Here is a 20,290-nt window from a genome sequence, read left to right as displayed (position 1 = left end):
GCAGTGAATAGTCATCTGCCAAATTGAAAAACACTAAATGTGGCTCAACAAAGATGGCTAAGACAGATTTTAGGAGTCAGTGATAGAGATCGGGTCTAAATCAAGGAAATCCTATGCCGAACTGGGAGTTGACACCTTAGTAAGATTGTGACAGAGCGTCGCATGAGGTTTGCGGGACATGTTCTCTGACAAAATGAATTACGCATAATAAGAGGTCATGGAGGTCCTCAAAGCAGGTGGGAAGAGGCTTCAGACATTACCAGTGACAGATTTCTGTGGAAACAGCTTGACGGCAAATGCGCCGAATGGCGCTGGAGGGTCTAAGTCAGTAAGAATAGCACATTAGGTTTTTGAAATAAAACTATTTAATAGTAGGAAAATGCACTGTTGATACCTGAGAATATGCATTTTTTTGGCTTTCAATACCAGAAATAGTGCTTGGCGGCGGGGCTTCGCCCCGCGCTTGTGGAGCTCCTAGCGCTCCCCCAGACCCCTTTGCTGGCAATGGCGGGGAGTCTACATTTTTTCCACTAACTCCAGGAAGAACATATTCTAGGGCACAATAAACGTCTTCCGAAAGCATGATGGTTCAGAATGTAATAAAGATTTTGTACACACACACACACATACATACATACAAATACCCCCGAAACCCTCCCCCCCCCCCGAAAAAAATCGTGGCTACGCCCATAGTAGGTGGTTCACGGTCGAAATATAATATAGATTGAATTGAGAAGCCGATGAAAAGTCATATATAGTGTACGAAGGACTAGCTTTTTGTTGTTGGCGGGGGAGGATAAGTAAACATGATATGAGTGCGTGTATGAGTTGGGGCGCATTATGTAGCGGGTCTTTCCAAAATCAAATCAAAAGTCTATGTCGGAGAAATTAGGATGCGTAAAAAAACTAACCAGTTAACAATATAAAGCCTGGGGTAAAATTAACGGTCGTAATCGGTATGTACTGCTAGTCGACCTATTTGGCCTATATTATTGTTATTAATACTAAAAAGTCTTAGTATTTCCAAAAATGGGAACAAGACAACTGTGAGTATTTCAACTGGTAGGCCTATTTGGTGACAGGAAGGGCAAATGATTCGTCTACAGACAACATCGTCTAGCATCAATACACGGATATAGTTAAAATTGATGATGTTATATTAAATGCATTGATTGAGCCAACAGACAGGATTCTTAGAAAACGGGCTTATTTCAACTGCTTAAAAAACTAGATCATATCTAAGGTGACCAGATATTTATGGAACGAAAAGAGGAACACGTCGATCATGTGACGTAAAAAAACAGGTTCAGAATTTTTTTGAGAAGTATTGCTTTCAAGAATTTAGACGTTAGTACATTACACCAGAATGTAGGCCCTCACACACAATGTACACACACAATAATTTAAATAATAGCAGGCTTTCTGAATCATTTTCCAATATATATCATCTTTCTGTACTATCCATCTGAAAGCGTTAACCTGTTGAATAGGCCGCTTCTCCATATGAGGTAGGCCTACTCAGCACAATTTTCATAAAAGTTTACGATTGTCGCTACTGCATTTTTTTTTCTAACCAACCCGCTTCATCCAGAACAGTAAGCCGCATGTCTCCTTCGTTTCGTTAAAGAGGAACCTTTTCACGCCTCTTTTCGTGCATTTCTAAACCGATTCATCAACGGCAGGAAATACTTTAAGAGTACTTAGGCTAAATTCTGCCCCACAGTCTTCTTATAAATTACAGATTACTTCAAAAGAGAAGATAGTTACGTCCTTCGCGTATCCACGTTTCATACATGTTAAATAAACAGAACTGCTGCATGGAGTCAGATGTCCTTTATTGTTCGAGATGAACGCATCCCTTTTATGAACCCTGTGACCCGGGAAAGGCTTTTATCCCGTGGCCAGGATGAGAAATTGGCTCTTCACCAACCCCTCTGTCAGGAGTCCCACGGCGACTAGGTGATCATGTAATCACACCCGGCTTGTCATGTTGCGCGGTCCTCCTAGCCCCGACATGAGTTTCTCCTCTCATGCGGGGCCGGAGGCCCAAGCCCCACGTGGGGGCCCTCATGCCTATATTGTCCCATCGCACCCGTGGGGGGGGGGGGGGACATCACCACTCGTATGAGCTCCGTTGGGGAACGGGGCGATGGGGGTTTTGGACTGGTTAGCATGGAATACAGTTTCTCCAATTAGGCTACTAAGTCGTAGCCTATGTGGAGCACATGTTATTGAATCAGTCAATTCACCATTGCCGAGCTTGGCGTCCAAGTCGTCCATTCAATTATAGGCTAATGAGGATGTTCTTCTTAGGTCTGACATGTACGATGGTAGTTCGCTTGATGTAAAAGTTGTCTTTCTTCTCCTTTTCACTGTCGTTCGTTGGGACGTAGCACTGGATATCTAAGTGAATCCATCGATATAACACTTTACATAGAATAATTTGGAACTGTTTAAGAAAATCTAATAACGAGTGAAAGAAATTTAAGGCTTTGAGATTTGAAACAAAATTTTTCTTTGCGAAACCTCTTTCCAGTATATGTCCATGTAAATATTTTTGTTTGTATTAAGAAATTAATTTATAACGTACCTTTGAACAAACTCAAAAAAAACAAGATTACAAAGAGAGTTTGTGTTACACAAACTCAGAGGCGGCCCCCGTCGAAGTCGGATCCCTGTCGGATCTGCATATTCGCAAATAATATTCAAGAGGTGATTTAATTTTGATGTAAAATGTTTTACACGTTTCGGATGTTCCTTCAGAGTTGAAGATAATTACTTCCTAGTCCAAACCTCCCGCAGGACGACGGGGGATGGGAGCGGGCAGGGTTTAAACCTTGGGCCATCCATAAATCTGAACGACAGTCCAGCGCGCAAACCGCACGACCAGGCAGCCATCCGATGGTCAAAAGTAATAATGTTTCAAAGATTCATTTGCCGTAAATTTAAATTTAAATTTAATAAAAAAATAGTAGATTAGTTTTAGTATATTAAAACATTACAATATTGATCAAAACGTTTGGAAATGAAAATCTACACTTTTTTTTACACTTTAAGTTTAGAAATTGAAATTCTACATCTTAATCTAGTCTATTTTAGTCTAAACTAGATCTAGAAATTCTAGATCTAGACTCTAAAATAATTTTAATTAGAATATAAATCCAGATCTAGATATACTGTAATAAAAATCTAGATCTAGTATAAAAAATCTAGATTAGATCTAAATCAAGATATCATTCCTTTTTTAAACGCGAGTCACATAACGAGGCTTAATAAACATTACTATACCGAGTTCTTTTTTCATTTCATTTGAAGAATTAATTCCATATAACGTCAGAGGGAAAAAAAAACACTACGTCACACGGCCTAGCTAGACTAAAAATCGCCTTCATCTATAAGAGCCATTTATCGAGTGTTCATAGACTTTGGTGCACCGAGTGCGTTCTTTAAGCATTTCATTTAATGAATTCATTCCATATGACGTCAAAGGAAAAAAAAACACTACGTCACACGGCCTAGCTAGAATAAAAATCGCCTTCATCATTACGAGCCTTTTATCGAGTGTTCATAGACATTGGTGCACCGAGTGCGTTCTTTTAGCATTTCATTTAAAGAATTCATTCCATATGACGTCAAAGGAAAAAAAACTCTACGTCACAAGGCCTAGCTAGACTAAAAATCACCTTTATCAACACGAGCCATTTCTCGAGTGTTCATAGACATTGGTGCACCGAGTGCGTTCTTTTAGCATTTCATTTAAAGAATTCATTCCATGTGACGTCAAAGGAAAAAAAAACACTACGTCACACGGCTTAGTTAGACTAAAATATGTTTTCATTAATACAAGCAATTTTTTCGAGGGTTAATAGACATTGGTGCACCGAGTGCGTTCTTTTAACATTACATTTAAAGAGTCCATTCAAAGAAAAAAAATTCCATTACCTCACAATAGGCTAGTACCGGTACCATAAAAAAAAATGTCTTTATTTACACGAGATATTTAACGAGGGTTCATAGACATTGGGGCACTGAGTTCTAATAGATATTATTTAAAAAGGATCAAAGCCACATTGTTTTTGCGTTTTGTCTGTCAGTCGATCTGTCCGTTATCTTGATATAAAAAAAAACAACTAAAAGTTATTAAAAATTGATTAACCTTTATTTTACGTTTCAAAACATCGCAATAATTTTAAGGTATGAACACAATTGAAAAGTTTATATAATAGATTGTTCCGGATGTTTGTATAAATAGTAAAAGAAAAAGAGAATTTCAGATAAATGTAATACCGTTAATTAAATTTTTTGGATGGTCTCGTATAAAAATTAGATGTACTACAGCCACGTGGAGAGATTTTCATACCTTACTTTGGTGTTTGGATTCTGTTTTCCTTAAAAATCGGAACATAATATTAACGATAATTAGATTTTTTAATGTTTTAGGTAGAAAGTTTAATGTACTGTAAGAGAGTTGTGAGTTAAAATATTTTTCATAAAAATCCGTAAAAACATTATTTCGTAAATGAGAAGATTATTTGTTTATTAATTAGAAGAGGGAGTTCAAACAATTATTTGGCGTTAGTAGATTTTTAAATAAATTCGGAAATCTCTGGCAACGATTTGTAAGAAACAAAATCCGGAACTTTCTTTATCGATTACAAAACTTCTATGTTATGTTTTACAAGAAAATTAAATGTCTAAAAAGTAATTTTCAGTAATCAATTCTAGTAAATTACTTTTTTTAAAAGCCTTATGCGATTTCAAACCATCATTAGGTATAATTCAGGTTTTATAAAACAATATCCGGAACATTTTTACACTTAATGAAATATAAGTCAGTATAGAGATTATGATTTAGCATTAATATGCTATTTACATAAAAAACGGAACAACATATTATTGATAATGTGTTTTTGCAACGTTTAAGCATGGAAATTGAATTTAATATAAGTTAGAAGAGCAAACAAACATTTGTTGGCGTTGATTAGTTTTGCACAAAAAAATCCGGAACAATCAATTTTAGATACTTAAAACTATTGAGATGTTATGGGAGGAACATTAAAGGGTAAATCAGATTTTCAATAGCTTTTAGAGTTCTAGTTTTTTAAATCTAATCGTGACGGACAGACCGACCAACAGACAAAACGCACAAAAATAAGCTTCTTTTATTCGGATGGGGGCACTGCACAAAAAATAAATAAAATCTGATTTTTTAAAAAAAGTTTAAGGAATTGGTTTAGCACCTGATCATGTTGCGACGTTACGCTACTGCACGAAAATCGCTGCATAAAAAGTCCATTTAAAAAAATGTGCGTGATATTTACATACAAAGTGCATTATTAGCCTTTATAAACAAACAGAAATGTTTTCTTTTAATTTTAGCAGCTAGTTGACCAGAAAAAACGTCTTTAACTATTATTTGTATTTGTTGTAAACATTTCCTGTACATTTTAAAAATATATTTGACTTAGTGATACTGAAAATACACAAAATTGTCCATCTTTGTTAGCATATTGTTACAAATGAACAGTGATAGGTAGAGGTCAACGTATGACCCCGGCGAGATGACACAGCAGCTAGTGTTCCCTGGAATCTACATGTACAAACAAAGACAGGATGTGACGTGTCCACACGTGTTGTTCCAGGGGACGAACAGATCTAAGTAGGGGGACAGTTACTAATGAACAGTGACAGATAAAGGTCACTACGTGTGACCCCGACTTGATGACACTGCAGCGAGTGTTTTCTGGAATCTACGTGTATAAATAGAGACAGGATGTGACGTTTCCTCACGTGTTATTTCAGAGAATACTAGCCGTGTTTGTGCAACTTTGGACAAGCGATTAGGGACTCTATATAAGCCAGAGAGTTAATGTGAAAGTCAGTCGTATGGAGTCGTGAGTGAGCCGTTACAGTCGATACAGACGATGTAAGACGTGTGCGGCTCTGTGGAAGGGAAATGTGTACGACTCGATGCAAGTTAACTAGGGTAGAGTTAACTGGAGTGGACTACTGTCGTTAAAGTTAAAGTCTATACAGCGAACTACAGTGGACTTGAGCCGTTACAGTCGATACAGTCGATGTAAGACGTATGCGGCTCTGATTCGGTAGACTTGAGTACGACTTGGTTCAGCTTTAGGAGACCTGGAGCGACACTGGGAAGTGTGTCGTTGGTCTGTTCTGTGGAATACGGCTCGAGGAAAGTTGAGAAGAGATGAATTGCAACGAAGTGAAGAGATGTATTGCAACGAAGTATAGCTAACAGTAAACTGACAGATATTGTACAGTCTTCTACGCTACATGTTACAGTAACGAATTGTTAGAGTTAATAGTCATTAAAGTTATATGAAACTGAAAGTTTAGTCGTCAAGTTCTTTGCTGTGTTTTTATTTGTGTGCCTACTAATACTTCTAGCCAGAAGATTCAGAAATACGTAACAATTGGTGTCAGAAGTGGGATCTTTCTGGCTAGAATGTATTCCACCAAACTTCTTAATGAACTTGACATGAAAGAACTTAGACAAGAGCTTCGAGAAAGAGGTCTACATCTTAACGGAAATAAGGAAACGCTCTTAGCACGTCTAAGACAAGCCCTGTTGGAGGAAGATGAGAATCCGAACACTTGCCAATTTGAAATCAAACCTAATACGATGGAGCTCCTGAGAACTTTGCAATACAAAATGAGCTCGGTGAATGAGAGCATTAAGGAGATAGAATCAGAAATCAACACTCGATTTTCTTCATTTAACCATTTGATCAAAGCCATGAATGAGAATGAACAAATAGTTACCAAGCCCAACAAGACAGAAGAACAAATAAAAGATCAAACGAGAATCATGATTAATGAGCTGCTAAACACCCAGCAGTATCAGATTGAGTCGACTGATGAAAGAGCTACACCATTGATGAACAGCGAACAATTGTCCAACCAAGAATGTGGCGATACAGACAATTACGATAAAGATGCTGGTGATGGCTGTGCTGTCTGTGACTGTGATAGCAAACCAAACGAATGTGGCTCACAAGAAATGAAAAAAGACGGTAGCTGTTACTATTTCAACGAAAAGCAGAATGAGACTGCTGAAGAAACAATAGAAGAGACCTATAGTTTGACCGAAGCTTTAGCCACAGATAAACCTGATATGAGTACCTCAACCAGCCAAACAGATCAAGACAACGTTGGGTCTGCGTCCAAGCCTGTTGCTGTGGGCCTTAAAGACTTCTGTCTTCTATCTGCCAATGTCTACGAGAGGAACTCGAAGCTTGATTATTGCACCCATGCGTTTGACAATAACTGTACGTACGTAGCTATGCAAGAAGACTGTGAATGCCAAGAAACACACCAACAAGCTCTAGACTTAACAGAAGCTTGTTCAGCTGTCAAGGTAGGCGCGAGAAGTCCTGGTGATAGTCAAGGAATTACAATAGAAACTGATGCTGAAGTTGATGGACCTTTGCACGTTGAATGTTATCAACCTGCCCCACAGTCGAGTCCTCCAGACTCGGATGAAGGTGATGACGTGTTTGACAACTTGCCTTCAAGTGGACTTGCAGCTCATTCGCAAAGCACCCATCGAAGAATAATGCTGAAGCAACTTGTTAGATCAACAGTCTTGATGACTACAGCTATGAAATACAATGCCTTCCTATGTGCTAAGTCGCTGCCATCAGCATTGATCGACAGGAAAGCAAGACAACGACACCGACATCAACGCAACCAAAGAAATATCAAATTGAGGAGGCGGAGAAAGCGACATATGCAGAGTGCAACGTGGATGGCTCCAACAAGATCAAGATACAAACCCACCCCTTCTCCCACTGATAGACCCCCACCTGCATTTATGAAACTCCATAGCCCATGTTGTTAGAAAACAAGCCCACCACTTCTCCCACTGATAGACCCCCACCTGCACTGATGAAACTCCACAGCCCATGTTTTTAGAAAGATTCTGTCCGGAACCATCTGAACAAAGAAGAAAGCCTTACGAATCAGTTGAAAGTGTGAAGCCACTAATGAATAATCTAAGAACATTCCTCATGAGAATAGGTTGATGAAGTATAACAGAGGTTTTAGAAGAACGCTAATTAAGTCAGAAGCAAGAAGGACAGAAAAGAAGTAGTTTAAGATGTCAGAACTGTAGTGAGTAACCATCTGTGACAGAACTGTACAAGAAGATCAACCTAACAGGCATCGTACAAACCCAAAGTCAGTTGCTGTTGTAAGAAGAACATGTGAATATTGCTGTACTGTAATGAACCTGGTCATCTCTGAAGAAGCTCTGGAAAAAGCCCTAACCCATCTGTAAAAAGATGCTTGAAAATGTAAAACTCAGCCAGTGAAGCACGAACTCGTTAGAATGCTGATGAATTTTCTCGACAAGAGTGCCCAATGTCGTCATCTGAAGGTCGATGTTTCCATACCAAGATTGATGAAAACATTTGTGAGGAACTGCTGAAAAATGAAGATTTGGCTCCCATTCTTCTATGGAAAGAAGATGGACAACTGCCAGATTGAAAGAACATCTCTGAGAAGGGGGCAACCACCAAAGCTTCCTAATTGATCGTCGATCGATTTCATCAGTATCGTGATGAAGTAGAATCTGTTCGGGACGAACAGATCTAAGAAGGGGGCAGTGTTACAAATGAACAGTGATAGGTAGAGGTCAACGTATGACCCCGGCGAGATGACACAGCAGCTAGTGTTCCCTGGAATCTACATGTACAAACAAAGACAGGATGTGACGTGTCCACACGTGTTGTTCCAGGGGACGAACAGATCTAAGTAGGGGGACAGTTACTAATGAACAGTGACAGATAAAGGTCACTACGTGTGACCCCGACTTGATGACACTGCAGCGAGTGTTTTCTGGAATCTACGTGTATAAATAGAGACAGGATGTGACGTTTCCTCACGTGTTATTTCAGAGAATACTAGCCGTGTTTGTGCAACTTTGGACAAGCGATTAGGGACTCTATATAAGCCAGAGAGTTAATGTGAAAGTCAGTCGTATGGAGTCGTGAGTGAGCCGTTACAGTCGATACAGACGATGTAAGACGTGTGCGGCTCTGTGGAAGGGAAATGTGTACGACTCGATGCAAGTTAACTAGGGTAGAGTTAACTGGAGTGGACTACTGTCGTTAAAGTTAAAGTCTATACAGCGAACTACAGTGGACTTGAGCCGTTACAGTCGATACAGTCGATGTAAGACGTATGCGGCTCTGATTCGGTAGACTTGAGTACGACTTGGTTCAGCTTTAGGAGACCTGGAGCGACACTGGGAAGTGTGTCGTTGGTCTGTTCTGTGGAATACGGCTCGAGGAAAGTTGAGAAGAGATGAATTGCAACGAAGTGAAGAGATGTATTGCAACGAAGTATAGCTAACAGTAAACTGACAGATATTGTACAAGTCTTCTACGCTACATGTTACAGTAACGAATTGTTAGAGTTAATAGTCATTAAAGTTATATGAAACTGAAAGTTTAGTCGTCAAGTTCTTTGCTGTGTTTTTATTTGTGTGCCTACTAATACTTCTAGCCAGAAGATTCAGAAATACGTAACAATATTGTAACATTGCCTCCCTTACATTTACGTAATTGTTTTAGAATTGGTGTATTTTTATGAAAAAATCGCTTGCATAATTAATTTTATAAATTAAACGGTTTGCTTTTAGAAAACCAAAAGTAGCCGTTGCACCTAAACTTTTCAAGCCGGATTTAATGATGAAATAATATTTTTCATATCTCTTCTAGTTTTCGAGATCTGAGTGTGACAGACGGACAGATGGACAGACGGACATTTTGCACAAACCTAATAGCGGCTTTTTCCCCTTACGGGGGCCGCTAAAAAGCCTATTTAGAAGGCATTGTCTTCGATTCCTGATTAAAGAAAATAACTAAAGTAGTGTAATAAAAGTAAAAGACCTGGATGGTCGTATGATAGGCCTATGTGCTCCAGACTGTCGAGTTCGAACCTGCTCTCTGCCACCTAACAGTGACATATCATAATTTTTTTTTTCGGGAGTTCTGAGTTTAGACAGAGAGAGAGATCCAGTAATCTTCATTTTTAGAGGAACGTACGAAGACGAAACTTTTAAAACAAACATGCGAATTGAAATAATGGGCTACATTTGATAACCCACAAATCGTAACTACTAAAAAAGTATCGGGAGAGTTTAACCTACCGTTAAGAAGTTTATTTCAATAAAAGCAGTTGATACATTATTGGTATAAGATAAATAACAAATTGCGTAAATTGAAGCAAACAAAGAACTAGATTCTAGACTCTCTCCTGTACGTGTGCATTGTTTTGGAGTGCTCGATACTTGTATCAAGATTTAGATTCTAGACTCTAGTATCGATTAAATATAACCAATCAATGTTCAAAATTCAGCCAAACAATAAAAATGGCGTCTACCTCTGGTGTCGCAGAGCAGCCGTGGTACGTCGCTTTACTTGGACTTGCTGAACACTTCAGAACCTCAAATCCACCAAATATTAGACTATGTATACATTGCCTACAGTCAATTTTAAACTTTAAGCCGCCACCACATATAGAATCTCGCACTCACCTGCAATTAGGAAACATCTTATTGACTCATGCTAAAAATGTAGACATTGCAAAAGCTCATTTAGAACAAGCTGTAAGTACCAAACAAGTAACAAAGTACACCAGAGTTTAGAATTCTAGATAGATCAGATCTAGTTCTAGATCAAAAAACAATATTAATCTAAAATAATCTAAATCTATAGGACTTTGTGTCAGTATAGCATACCCTTAGCCCTTAGTTTAGTAACCGGGCCTTAGCTTAGCCTAACACCTTCTAAAGGCTACTAAAGCCATCTAATGATTATGAGCTTATCTTATAATAGATCTATTATATATTAATACAGACGTTACTTCAAAAAAGAAGATGATTACATCCTACGCGTCATGCATTTAGTCATGCATATTAACCAATGACTTAAATTCAACCCATTCCATGCTCTAATAGCACTAGAGCTATTTTATTATGATCATCATGTCCAGTCGACATTAATAATCATTTTTAAACATTTATGATCTAATCATCTAGATTCTAGATTAGATTGACTAGAATTAGACTAGATTTAAATCTAGATCAAGTAGATCATCTAATGGGTAGTATCTATTTGAAAGTTTGAATTTTTACTTATTCATCTTAGATTTAGAGGTTTAGTCTTAAAAGTAAAACATTAAAATTGTTTTTTTATGATTACAGATTAGTCCTAGGATTAGGAAAAATCTGAAGGAGTATCTAAAATCTATCTAGTAGTATGTGACAGAGTCATACAGTCATAGTGTCCTCTGAACAGCCCAAATAGAACACCTATTGAATTGGGCAGTGGCTGATACAAAACTAGGATAGGATGTCCTGCTCCTTACTCTCATGCTTATGTTGCAACCATGCATCCTTCTGGTCTTGTTTTCTCATCCGCTTCCAGAACTCACATCCCTTATCCGAAGCGCCCCAACTGACATATCGATAACCAGACATATTCACAAATTGTGCTTATCAACTCTTAAAGATAAACTTCCTATTTTGTATATATATATATAAATTTATTTTTTTATTGTGTAATATTATTAATATTTTTTTTTACCAATATTTTTTCAGTGGACTCTTTCATCAAATGTATCCTTTATATAAATTATAAATATAATTTTTTTAGTGATGATTACATCTACCGGGTATATAGATCCAATTTATTCAATGATTGGACTACACACCCATCTTGATGTGCATAGAAATTGAGATCTTCAAGTGTGAAGGAGGAGCTTAACATCATTTTTTTAAGGCAGAGATACTTTTTTATGTTGTGTCCATGTTGATTATTTTTCCTACATTTTTTATGGTGGACCACATAATGATATTGATACTGAAACTTAATGAATCATTTCAATTATCTTTAAAATAGTGTAGAGAAATCAAATAATTTTATTAAAAACAAAGTATTCAGTTTCATATTATCTTAATTCATATCATTCATTTATGAAGAAAAAAAATGAATTAAAAAAAGGGATAACAAAGTAGAATAACAACAATTAAAATAGAAATTTGTAGAAAGAAAATTAACATCACTATTCCTGTTATTGATACATAATGTATAAACACAGAAGAAAAAACAAACAGCTGACAATGAAGCATACTTATTTGGTTGTTACATGCTGAAAAGTAAGTATAACATTAGAACTTGATATTAAAAAATATCCACAAAATTTAATAAATATTTGGATGATAAAGGTTATTGGGAAAAAAATATATTAACAAACAGTATAAGGAATGAGAAATTATTGGTGAAAAATATAAACCAACCAAAAACATAATGATAAAAAAAAAATGCAAAAAATTGTATCCATATTTGGAAGAATAATGTAACTAACAATGTAAGGAATGAAAAATTATTGATCAAAAATAAAAATCAACCAAAAACATAATGATAAAGATTATGATGATGCAGAAAAAATTGAAGAATACTAGCATCAAAAAATCATTCTTAAAAAAATCCTGATCTATCACAAGCTTTCACATATTGATGATGTTCGCTTTGAATCTGCTAGCATCCTTGCTCAAGTTATTACAGAAAAACAGGTATGTATCCCATCTTAAATAGCCTGTTTACTTGATTCTTTCTCCATTGCTTGCTTGTGTTGCCATGTTGAAAATCTCCAGTTATTTCCCTTTTCAGTGGTCTTTAAATGCATGTGTTTTTTGTTTTGTTTTAAATACTGATACTGTATATATTTTATTTATATATTTATATATATATTTTTGTCTCCAGTATTTGAAATGTAAAGTACTGTATTTTGTATTTAAGGTCATGGTTATGAAAAAGAAAAAGAAAATGTTATAAAAACAAACTCTGTTAGTATAATTGAAAAATGTGAATATAAATCAAATAGTTTAGTTGTTATTTACAAAAATATTTTGGCAGCTATCCAGACTGCATTACTTATACAAAAAATTAATGATCTTGATGGGTATATTAATCACCTTGAGTTCTCTTTGCATCTCATTTTCGTGTGCTGTTGACCTTGATGTTATACACCTGTCAAGCACCTGATTTGCTGGGAACATATCCCAGCAGTTCTATTAAAAAACAAACCACAAGTAAAGACTTATGTTTTGGAAATTGGCATCATCATTCATAACACATTAATACAAACTAACATTGGCCCATTCAATAAGTAACAATTATTTCATTACTCATCACAAAGGATAAATTAAAATATTTTAGTTTGTTAATCAATTTGAAATATTTTAAAACTAAAACAAATACACATAATTGAATATATCAAATGATTAAATTTTATTTCTGACCACAATTTGTATTTGATATTTGACTATTAGAGGTGAAAAAACTTTGCTTGCACAGGGCTAGTAAAAACATAATAAGGAATTATAAGTTAGAAAAGTAACTAATTCGGATAGAAACAACACAGAATAGGGACCCTTGCAAGCAATTGTGTCCCATGTAAAGTATTTTGTAGTTCTAAGGACATAGTAAAGATTTAAAAAACTTTGATAAAGAATCACCGCAATATTTTATGCTTGTTTTTCCTAGGAAGAATCAAGTAATGCTAAGCTAATTTTACTTCGAGGTGTTGATCTTTCTCAACAGTCACCATACTGGCACTGTCGACTGTTATTTCAGCTGGCAGTAAGTTCACTTTTTTTTTAATCTGTAAAAGGAAATATTCTGTTTCTGAGATATTCTTTTTACCTTTCTATTCCTTTGTGACATTGTTCTGTTTGAATTTCAGCAACTTTACACTGCTGAGAAGGAGTGGAATGCTGCCATTAACTTATTGGGAAGGGGAGCAGATTATGCTCTTGCTGTGCGGTCTGAGTACACACGACTTCTCTTTATGCTGAGCAGAGGCATGGTAATTCCAAAATTTAATGCTTGTCCTTAGCAGAGACACCGGGTTCATAATCCAGTTTGTATTCAATTTTGTAACATTTTTTTTTCAGAAACTTAACATAATAAGATTCTCTTTGATTTAATGGCATAAGTGGAGATAATTAACTGATCTGATGTTTAACAGGATTTTCGTAACTCACATACTTTATTTATACAATGTCATACCCCCACAAAAGGAGAATCTAGAAATTCCAAAATTCTATGAAAAATCCCATTAGCGTTATTGAGCCACCAAGTACTCTGCATCCTTAGTAATTATAACCTCCTAAGTACATTTGTTTTTATCTCTCCTTGTTTAGATTGGACTAATAAGTAAAAATATTCCCTGTATAAATGATTCCATGACACAAGCTGGCCAGTTGATAGAGTCCTTCAGTGGAAGCCTCTTACATAAAGAATATCTCAAGGTTTTCTTCTTGGTTCTTCAAGTTTGCCATTATCTCATGGCTGGTCAGGTAGTCTTTTTTTTTTAACCATCTTAAATTTTATTTCATTCATAATCAATTATGATTATTATAAAGTGACCCATTAGAAAAAAAAAGAAATTTGGTAAATTTTCTTTTGTTTGTTTTAGGTTAAAAGTGTGAAACCCGTTTTAAAGCAGCTTCAACAGAGTATTCAGACAATAGCACACAATCATTCTGATGATGGTAATAGCACATAGTGTTGTTCTTTATATTTCTTCTTGAATTCAGTTTTGAAGTAAAAGAATGTATACCGGTAATTCTGTATATTAATACATTTATTAGCTTCGTTAACTAACAATGAGTACACTAACTTTCACAGATCCTCTTGTTTCAAATGAAGCAGAAATGTTTCAATGGCTTCCAAAAGAACATATGTGTATTCTGGTTTATTTGGTAAGTTTTTTTTTTTTAGAAAATGGCTTGGTTAACATGATTAATATTAGACTTCTTGGTGTGTTTGTTGCTTAATTAATTTTAAATAATTTGCATTCAGTTGTAACTATGAGAGAGAAAATGGAGAAGCGTTAAATATTTAAATACTTAAATATAGGCTACGATTAAATTAAGGTCCATTACACTAGGAAGATTTTATGTTATTTGCTTGTACTAATCTTATTGTGTATTCTTCACTGTACATTTAATTTACTTTCATATTATTTATTCCAAGGTGACTGTTATGCATTCCATGCAGGCTGGTTACATGGATAAAGCACAAAAATATACAGACAAAGCACTTATGCAAATTGAGAAACTCAAATGTAAGAAAATGTTGATGTTAACAACACTGAATTCAGTTATTTGCTCTTATTACATTCTAAAATATATAGTAGCCTACTTGATGTCAACTCTTTTTTTTTATAATATACGTTCTATCCTTAGCAATCCTATTTCCTTTTAGGACTAGATTATAATAATCAGCTAAATTAACCTGAAATAAATTTATTTTATTGAGTAGCAAGAATTGCAAGTATCCACTGCTTGCTTTTCACAGTCATATTATGTCCAATGACTGTATGATAGGACAAAAGTCAGATGTAAACTTATTACTTATTCCTTGCTAATTATATTGTCAAGTGATATAATTATTGTTTTATTACAGTCATGGATAGCAATCCTCTACTATCATCTTTTCAAATGATGCTTTTAGAGCATATCATTATGTGTCGTTTGATCATGGGCAATAAATCAATTGCCATTCATGAAGTTAGTATTTTTCTATTTTACTTTTTAATCGATAATAAAAAAAAAAAGATTATTATGTGTGTCATAAATAATTTTAAAAAATATTTTCAGAAACTTTATTTAGCATCATTTTCTTCCAAAATGAAATAGACATGTTATAATGATCAAATTATTGTTCCTGTTGCTTTTTTATATGTTGATTTTCTTGTCTTGATTTAATTATTATTTTTTTTTGTCAGATATTTCAGGCCTGTCATGTTTGCCAACAACAGCCTAGATTATTTACGACACATGGATCACAAATACATACTTTAATTGTAAGAAATGTTAATTATTTCAAATATCTTTAAGGAGTGTTTGGAAATATCAAGATGCTAAATTTAATACTTGTATACTTTTTTTTTCATATTATACTATTTCATTCTTTTTCCATAGGGTTTATATGCTATGTCAATGAACTGTATGGAGGCTGCAGAAGCTCAGTTTAAAACTGCCCTTAAGGTTTGTCCATAGACTATTTTTTAACATTTTTTTTTCTACCTCAGTATAAAAATTAATTTATTTTAATCAATTTTTTTCATTATTAAATTTTCTGTGTACAAAATTATTTGATTTGTGATATTTATAAAGACCAGCAAGCCATATAATATTTTAAAATTTTCTTCTAAATGCAAATTTTCCAATATTTTAGATGGCTGGTGGGGGAGACCTGAATAATTTCATCAACCTAAATTTAGCCATTGTATATTTACGCACTAATCGACATACAGAATTATTGGGCCTTTTGGAGGCAATAAACCCTGAAACAATACCTAGTGGGTAAGAGTAATTCATAAATAATTTTTACAAAAAATTCACACTTATAAAAAGAAATGTTTATTTGTTTATTAAAAAAAATATATTAAGGATTTAATCTAGATGAACTGAATATCAATGTGTTTTGTGTGGTATTTGGTTAAAGTATTAACTTTCTTATTAAACCTAGATATTTTTAGTCGTTGATTTAGAGATGGTAATAAATCACTTAGTCGTTATAGTTAGCACAGATGTTTATATAGATCCATAAAAGATTTAAATTAGTGACATAGATTCCAACTTGATTAAAAATGAACCGCTTTAATTAACAATGCTTTAGAATTGCATTTAGTAAATTGAAAATTTATGTGCATTCAAAATATAAACTCTAAAAAATTGCAGATCTCATACAATAAAAGCAGCATCATATTATGTCAAAGGCCTACAGTTTTTCTTTCAAGCCAATTTTAGTGATGCCAAGTGAGTTCTGTAAAAATGAAATATTCCATATCATTAATTTAGTTAACTTTTATCAATTATATAGTCATATATTCTTTTTTTTTTATTGTAGATATTTCATTAACAACAACAAAAAATGCAGATAGTCCTCACATAATGCCAAGGGTTCCACTCCAACACCCATTTGTTAAGAAAATCTCTATTAAATGAGTCTGGACATGGGGCTAGATATTTTCTAAAAACATTCATGACAGTACTATTCATGTAACATGGTTCTACAGTTATTTGGATGTCAAATTCAAATACAATACTAAACCAATTAGTATTTCAGAAAAGGAAATTAAACTTGTGTTTCAAAAAAACATTCAAGTTGACATTTGCGTCATCCGAACATAAAAGTGAGGACTATCTGTAGCATTTTTTAAAATTTTATTTGTGAACATTTAGATTTAATTAGTATATAATTTTAAATATTTTATGTAATTATTTAATTGTATCCTTACAGGCGGTGCTTGCGTGAAACCTTAAAAATGGCCAATGCTGAAGATTTGAATCGACTTACTTCCTGCTCCCTTGTGCTGCTTGGTCACATTTTTCTTTCTTTAGGAAATACACAGGTTAGCCTAATTATTCAGGTGAAAAAAGGATGAATAAACAAAATTCTTTAACCAATTATGCTCATTAAAGTCTAAAATGTTAAAGGTTCATCGTTTATGATTGAATTTTACCATATTATCTGATAATAAATAAATAAATATATATAATTTTGCTTTGCACCAGCACCACTTTTCTCTCCAGGTAGCATTCCAGGGTTGTAGATAAAAGGATTAACATGGGTGACCAATCCCTCTCATTCTTACTCTTAACCTTGCTTATGTGAACTAAAGGAATGCTACACATTATGCTGGGCACCAATTCAGTTGCAAAGACCATAGTTAATAGTCCCAATAGCTAAAGGGCTACACTCCTGCTTTTTTCTCAAGGTTGACCACAATGTGATGCAGATTTGAAATTATAGTTTAACTAGGCTGAGGATCTTCATCTGACTGACCCCTTCACTTGTCGTCAAAAGGAGTGTCATTTGGCCTTGTATCAGCTGTTAGAGATGCATGCAATTTTGGAGTACTCCTTAGACATTAGGGGCTTATCTAGATATTGTATTGATTAAATAAAAGATATTGATGACTATAATGTATACAATTTTAGACAACTAATTTGGTAATTGTTCTGTTTTAGGAGGCAATGAATCTTGTAACTCCAGCCATGCAATTGGCTGGTAAAATACCTGATGTTCATGTCCAGTTGTGGGCGTCATCTTTGCTGAAAGGTATTGATTAAATTTCTTTACTTTCTTTAATTGATAATGTATGTCATCTTTGCTGAAAGGTATTGATTAAATTTCTTTATTTTCTTTAAGTGATAATGTCTAAGTAAGATGCCAAGTACATGTTTGTTCTTCTTAAAATATAAGTAAATGACTTTCTGTAGGGCTAAATACTGGTGTAGAAATAAAATAAATAGACAGAAGGCTGCTATACTGTGAAATTGGTTTCTATAAATATTTTTCTTGTATTCCTTCATACAGTGTCTTTGGTATTATTACATTTTGAGTCAATGCTCTAGCTTCTGTTTCCTAATTAAATGGATGTTTAACAGTTTTTTTGTTGGGGCACAGCCTAGATTAATTAATGCAGCATATTTGTCAATAAATATAAAAGATTTAACGATATAAAAACAATTTGCAAAGCATAGATTTTACTTATTTAAGAAACAAACATGTTAAAAAGTCACTGGTCTATAATAGAACAATAAGTAGTACATTGTGAATTTCATTTAGTAGCTAAAACTGACAACAGAACAGACTTGAAATGTGAAACTTCTGTGATTGTAGCACCCATCTTCAAAAATTATCCCTTGATAATCATATTTTTTTTTATCAATGGTAAATAAAAAAAAAAGTTTCATTTGATGTTAAGAAAACCAATGTAATAAATCATATTTCCTCTTCTGCAAAATCAAGGAATCTTATTTCTTATGTTGTATTGTTAAGATCTGTACAGGCAGTGTGGAGACACAGTCAATGAGGCTGAAGGATATCGTATGCACACCAGTTTTTCACAAGCATTGCTTAAAGATCATTTTCAATCTTCTCAAATGTCAGAGCATGGTATCATACAGGTATTTACCCTTTTAACTTGGTATTTTAAAAATATTTTAGTACAATAAACAAAAATTGAGCAATTAAATTACTGTATTGATAATTTAATGGAAACTTTTACCAAAAACTATTTTTCCTTTTTCAGTGGACAGATGGACCTTGTCCTTTTCACTTAAGCAGTTCTTCCTCTGCATCAAGTGCTATGTTGTAATGACTTGCAATACATTTTATTTTAGCTGTGTAAATATGTCATGTTGTTAAGCAGGTCTAATTAAAAACAATTGATAAAAACATTTACCCATTACTGTCTGCTGTAGTAGAAGTCTTAAGGTTAGATACTGATAGCTTTAAAATTCTGAGTACCATAACCCATTGTAGTTTTTTTTGTATATACCTCTTAATTGATCTGTTCTAATCAACTGATCATATTAGACATTGAACAAATCAAACTGGTTGAAAATGGGAAGGAGGCATTACTTTTTTTTCTGTTGTGTACAAATAATTTTTTTTTTTTTTTTGCTTTCTAAATAGTATATTGAAAGTTTTTATGCTAAAAAATCCCACTTATATATTGATAGATCAGTGTAAAGGTAAGAAGAGTGTGCAATATAAAGATATTATAAATAGTACATTACATTTTTGTTGATGTTTTTATTTATCATGGTATAGAGATACTGTTCTCTTCTTTCTACCAGAGATACTGTTCTCTTCTGCCAACTTTATAATTATCATTTTATTCCTCCTAGCTTTTGCTGTTGTATAGCTAAGGATATCTAGTTATTTGCCTTGTGTGTTCCTTTTTTTTCCCCCAAACAATAATAATTGTATTTCACTTCATATTTCTTTAACAAACATTTTTTTTTTTTTTGTAATAACCTATTTTATAGAATTTTATAAAAATCATTTTTACTTGTTCAGTTTTTATTTTGTTTTTATTTTAATAATGATCAGCAATAGCAAAATAACATCAAAACAAACAACTTAAACATTTGTATAATTGATGCTATTAATTATATATAGTAATTTCTTTTTTTTTAAAGGTAAATTGGGCAAGCAAAGATTTTAAGTTTTGTAAAATTTGTATGCCTAGTTGTAATATTTGACAGCAGAGTATATAAGATGTTTTGTATAGCACTTGATTTGTACATAACTTTTGTTAATCTTGTGAAAATGATCTTTACATTTTGTCATACTGGATGCTGTGCACCCACAATTATTTTTTGTTTAAGAACAATGAACCATTGCCTTCCCTCTCATGCATTGTTTTCTTCACTAGATAGTTGACATTTAAT

At 34.0% G+C, this 20,290-nt stretch overlaps 1 protein-coding gene across 2 annotated transcripts; it reads left to right on the top strand.

The window, feature by feature from the left end:
* Positions 1-10,356: 10,356 nt before the first annotated feature.
* On the top strand, positions 10,357-19,515 carry LOC106066634 (MAU2 chromatid cohesion factor homolog). 2 transcript variants are annotated; one of them, XM_056004833.1, is made up of 18 exons: positions 10,357-10,434; positions 11,630-11,647; positions 12,536-12,604; positions 13,578-13,673; positions 13,777-13,899; positions 14,237-14,392; positions 14,512-14,587; positions 14,724-14,797; positions 15,072-15,162; positions 15,504-15,607; positions 15,826-15,903; positions 16,022-16,087; positions 16,278-16,405; positions 16,784-16,861; positions 17,346-17,457; positions 18,077-18,167; positions 18,891-19,018; positions 19,144-19,515. In XM_056004833.1, the coding sequence occupies exons 1-18, from the start codon at positions 10,372-10,374 to the stop codon at positions 19,207-19,209; spliced, it is 1,617 nt and encodes a 538-aa protein (XP_055860808.1). In that variant the 5' UTR covers positions 10,357-10,371; the 3' UTR covers positions 19,210-19,515. The 2 variants fall into 2 exon arrangements, with proteins under 2 accessions (XP_055860808.1, XP_055860797.1); XM_056004822.1 differs by having other exon boundaries at positions 10,366-10,636.
* Positions 19,516-20,290: the final 775 nt, after the last annotated feature.

This window comes from Biomphalaria glabrata, chromosome 1 (genome assembly GCF_947242115.1).
Source record: "Biomphalaria glabrata chromosome 1, xgBioGlab47.1, whole genome shotgun sequence".
In the NCBI taxonomy this organism is placed as follows: Eukaryota; Metazoa; Mollusca; class Gastropoda; family Planorbidae; genus Biomphalaria; species Biomphalaria glabrata.
Note: the sequence above shows the minus strand (reverse complement) of the source record. Positions and strands in the feature narration are given on the sequence as shown.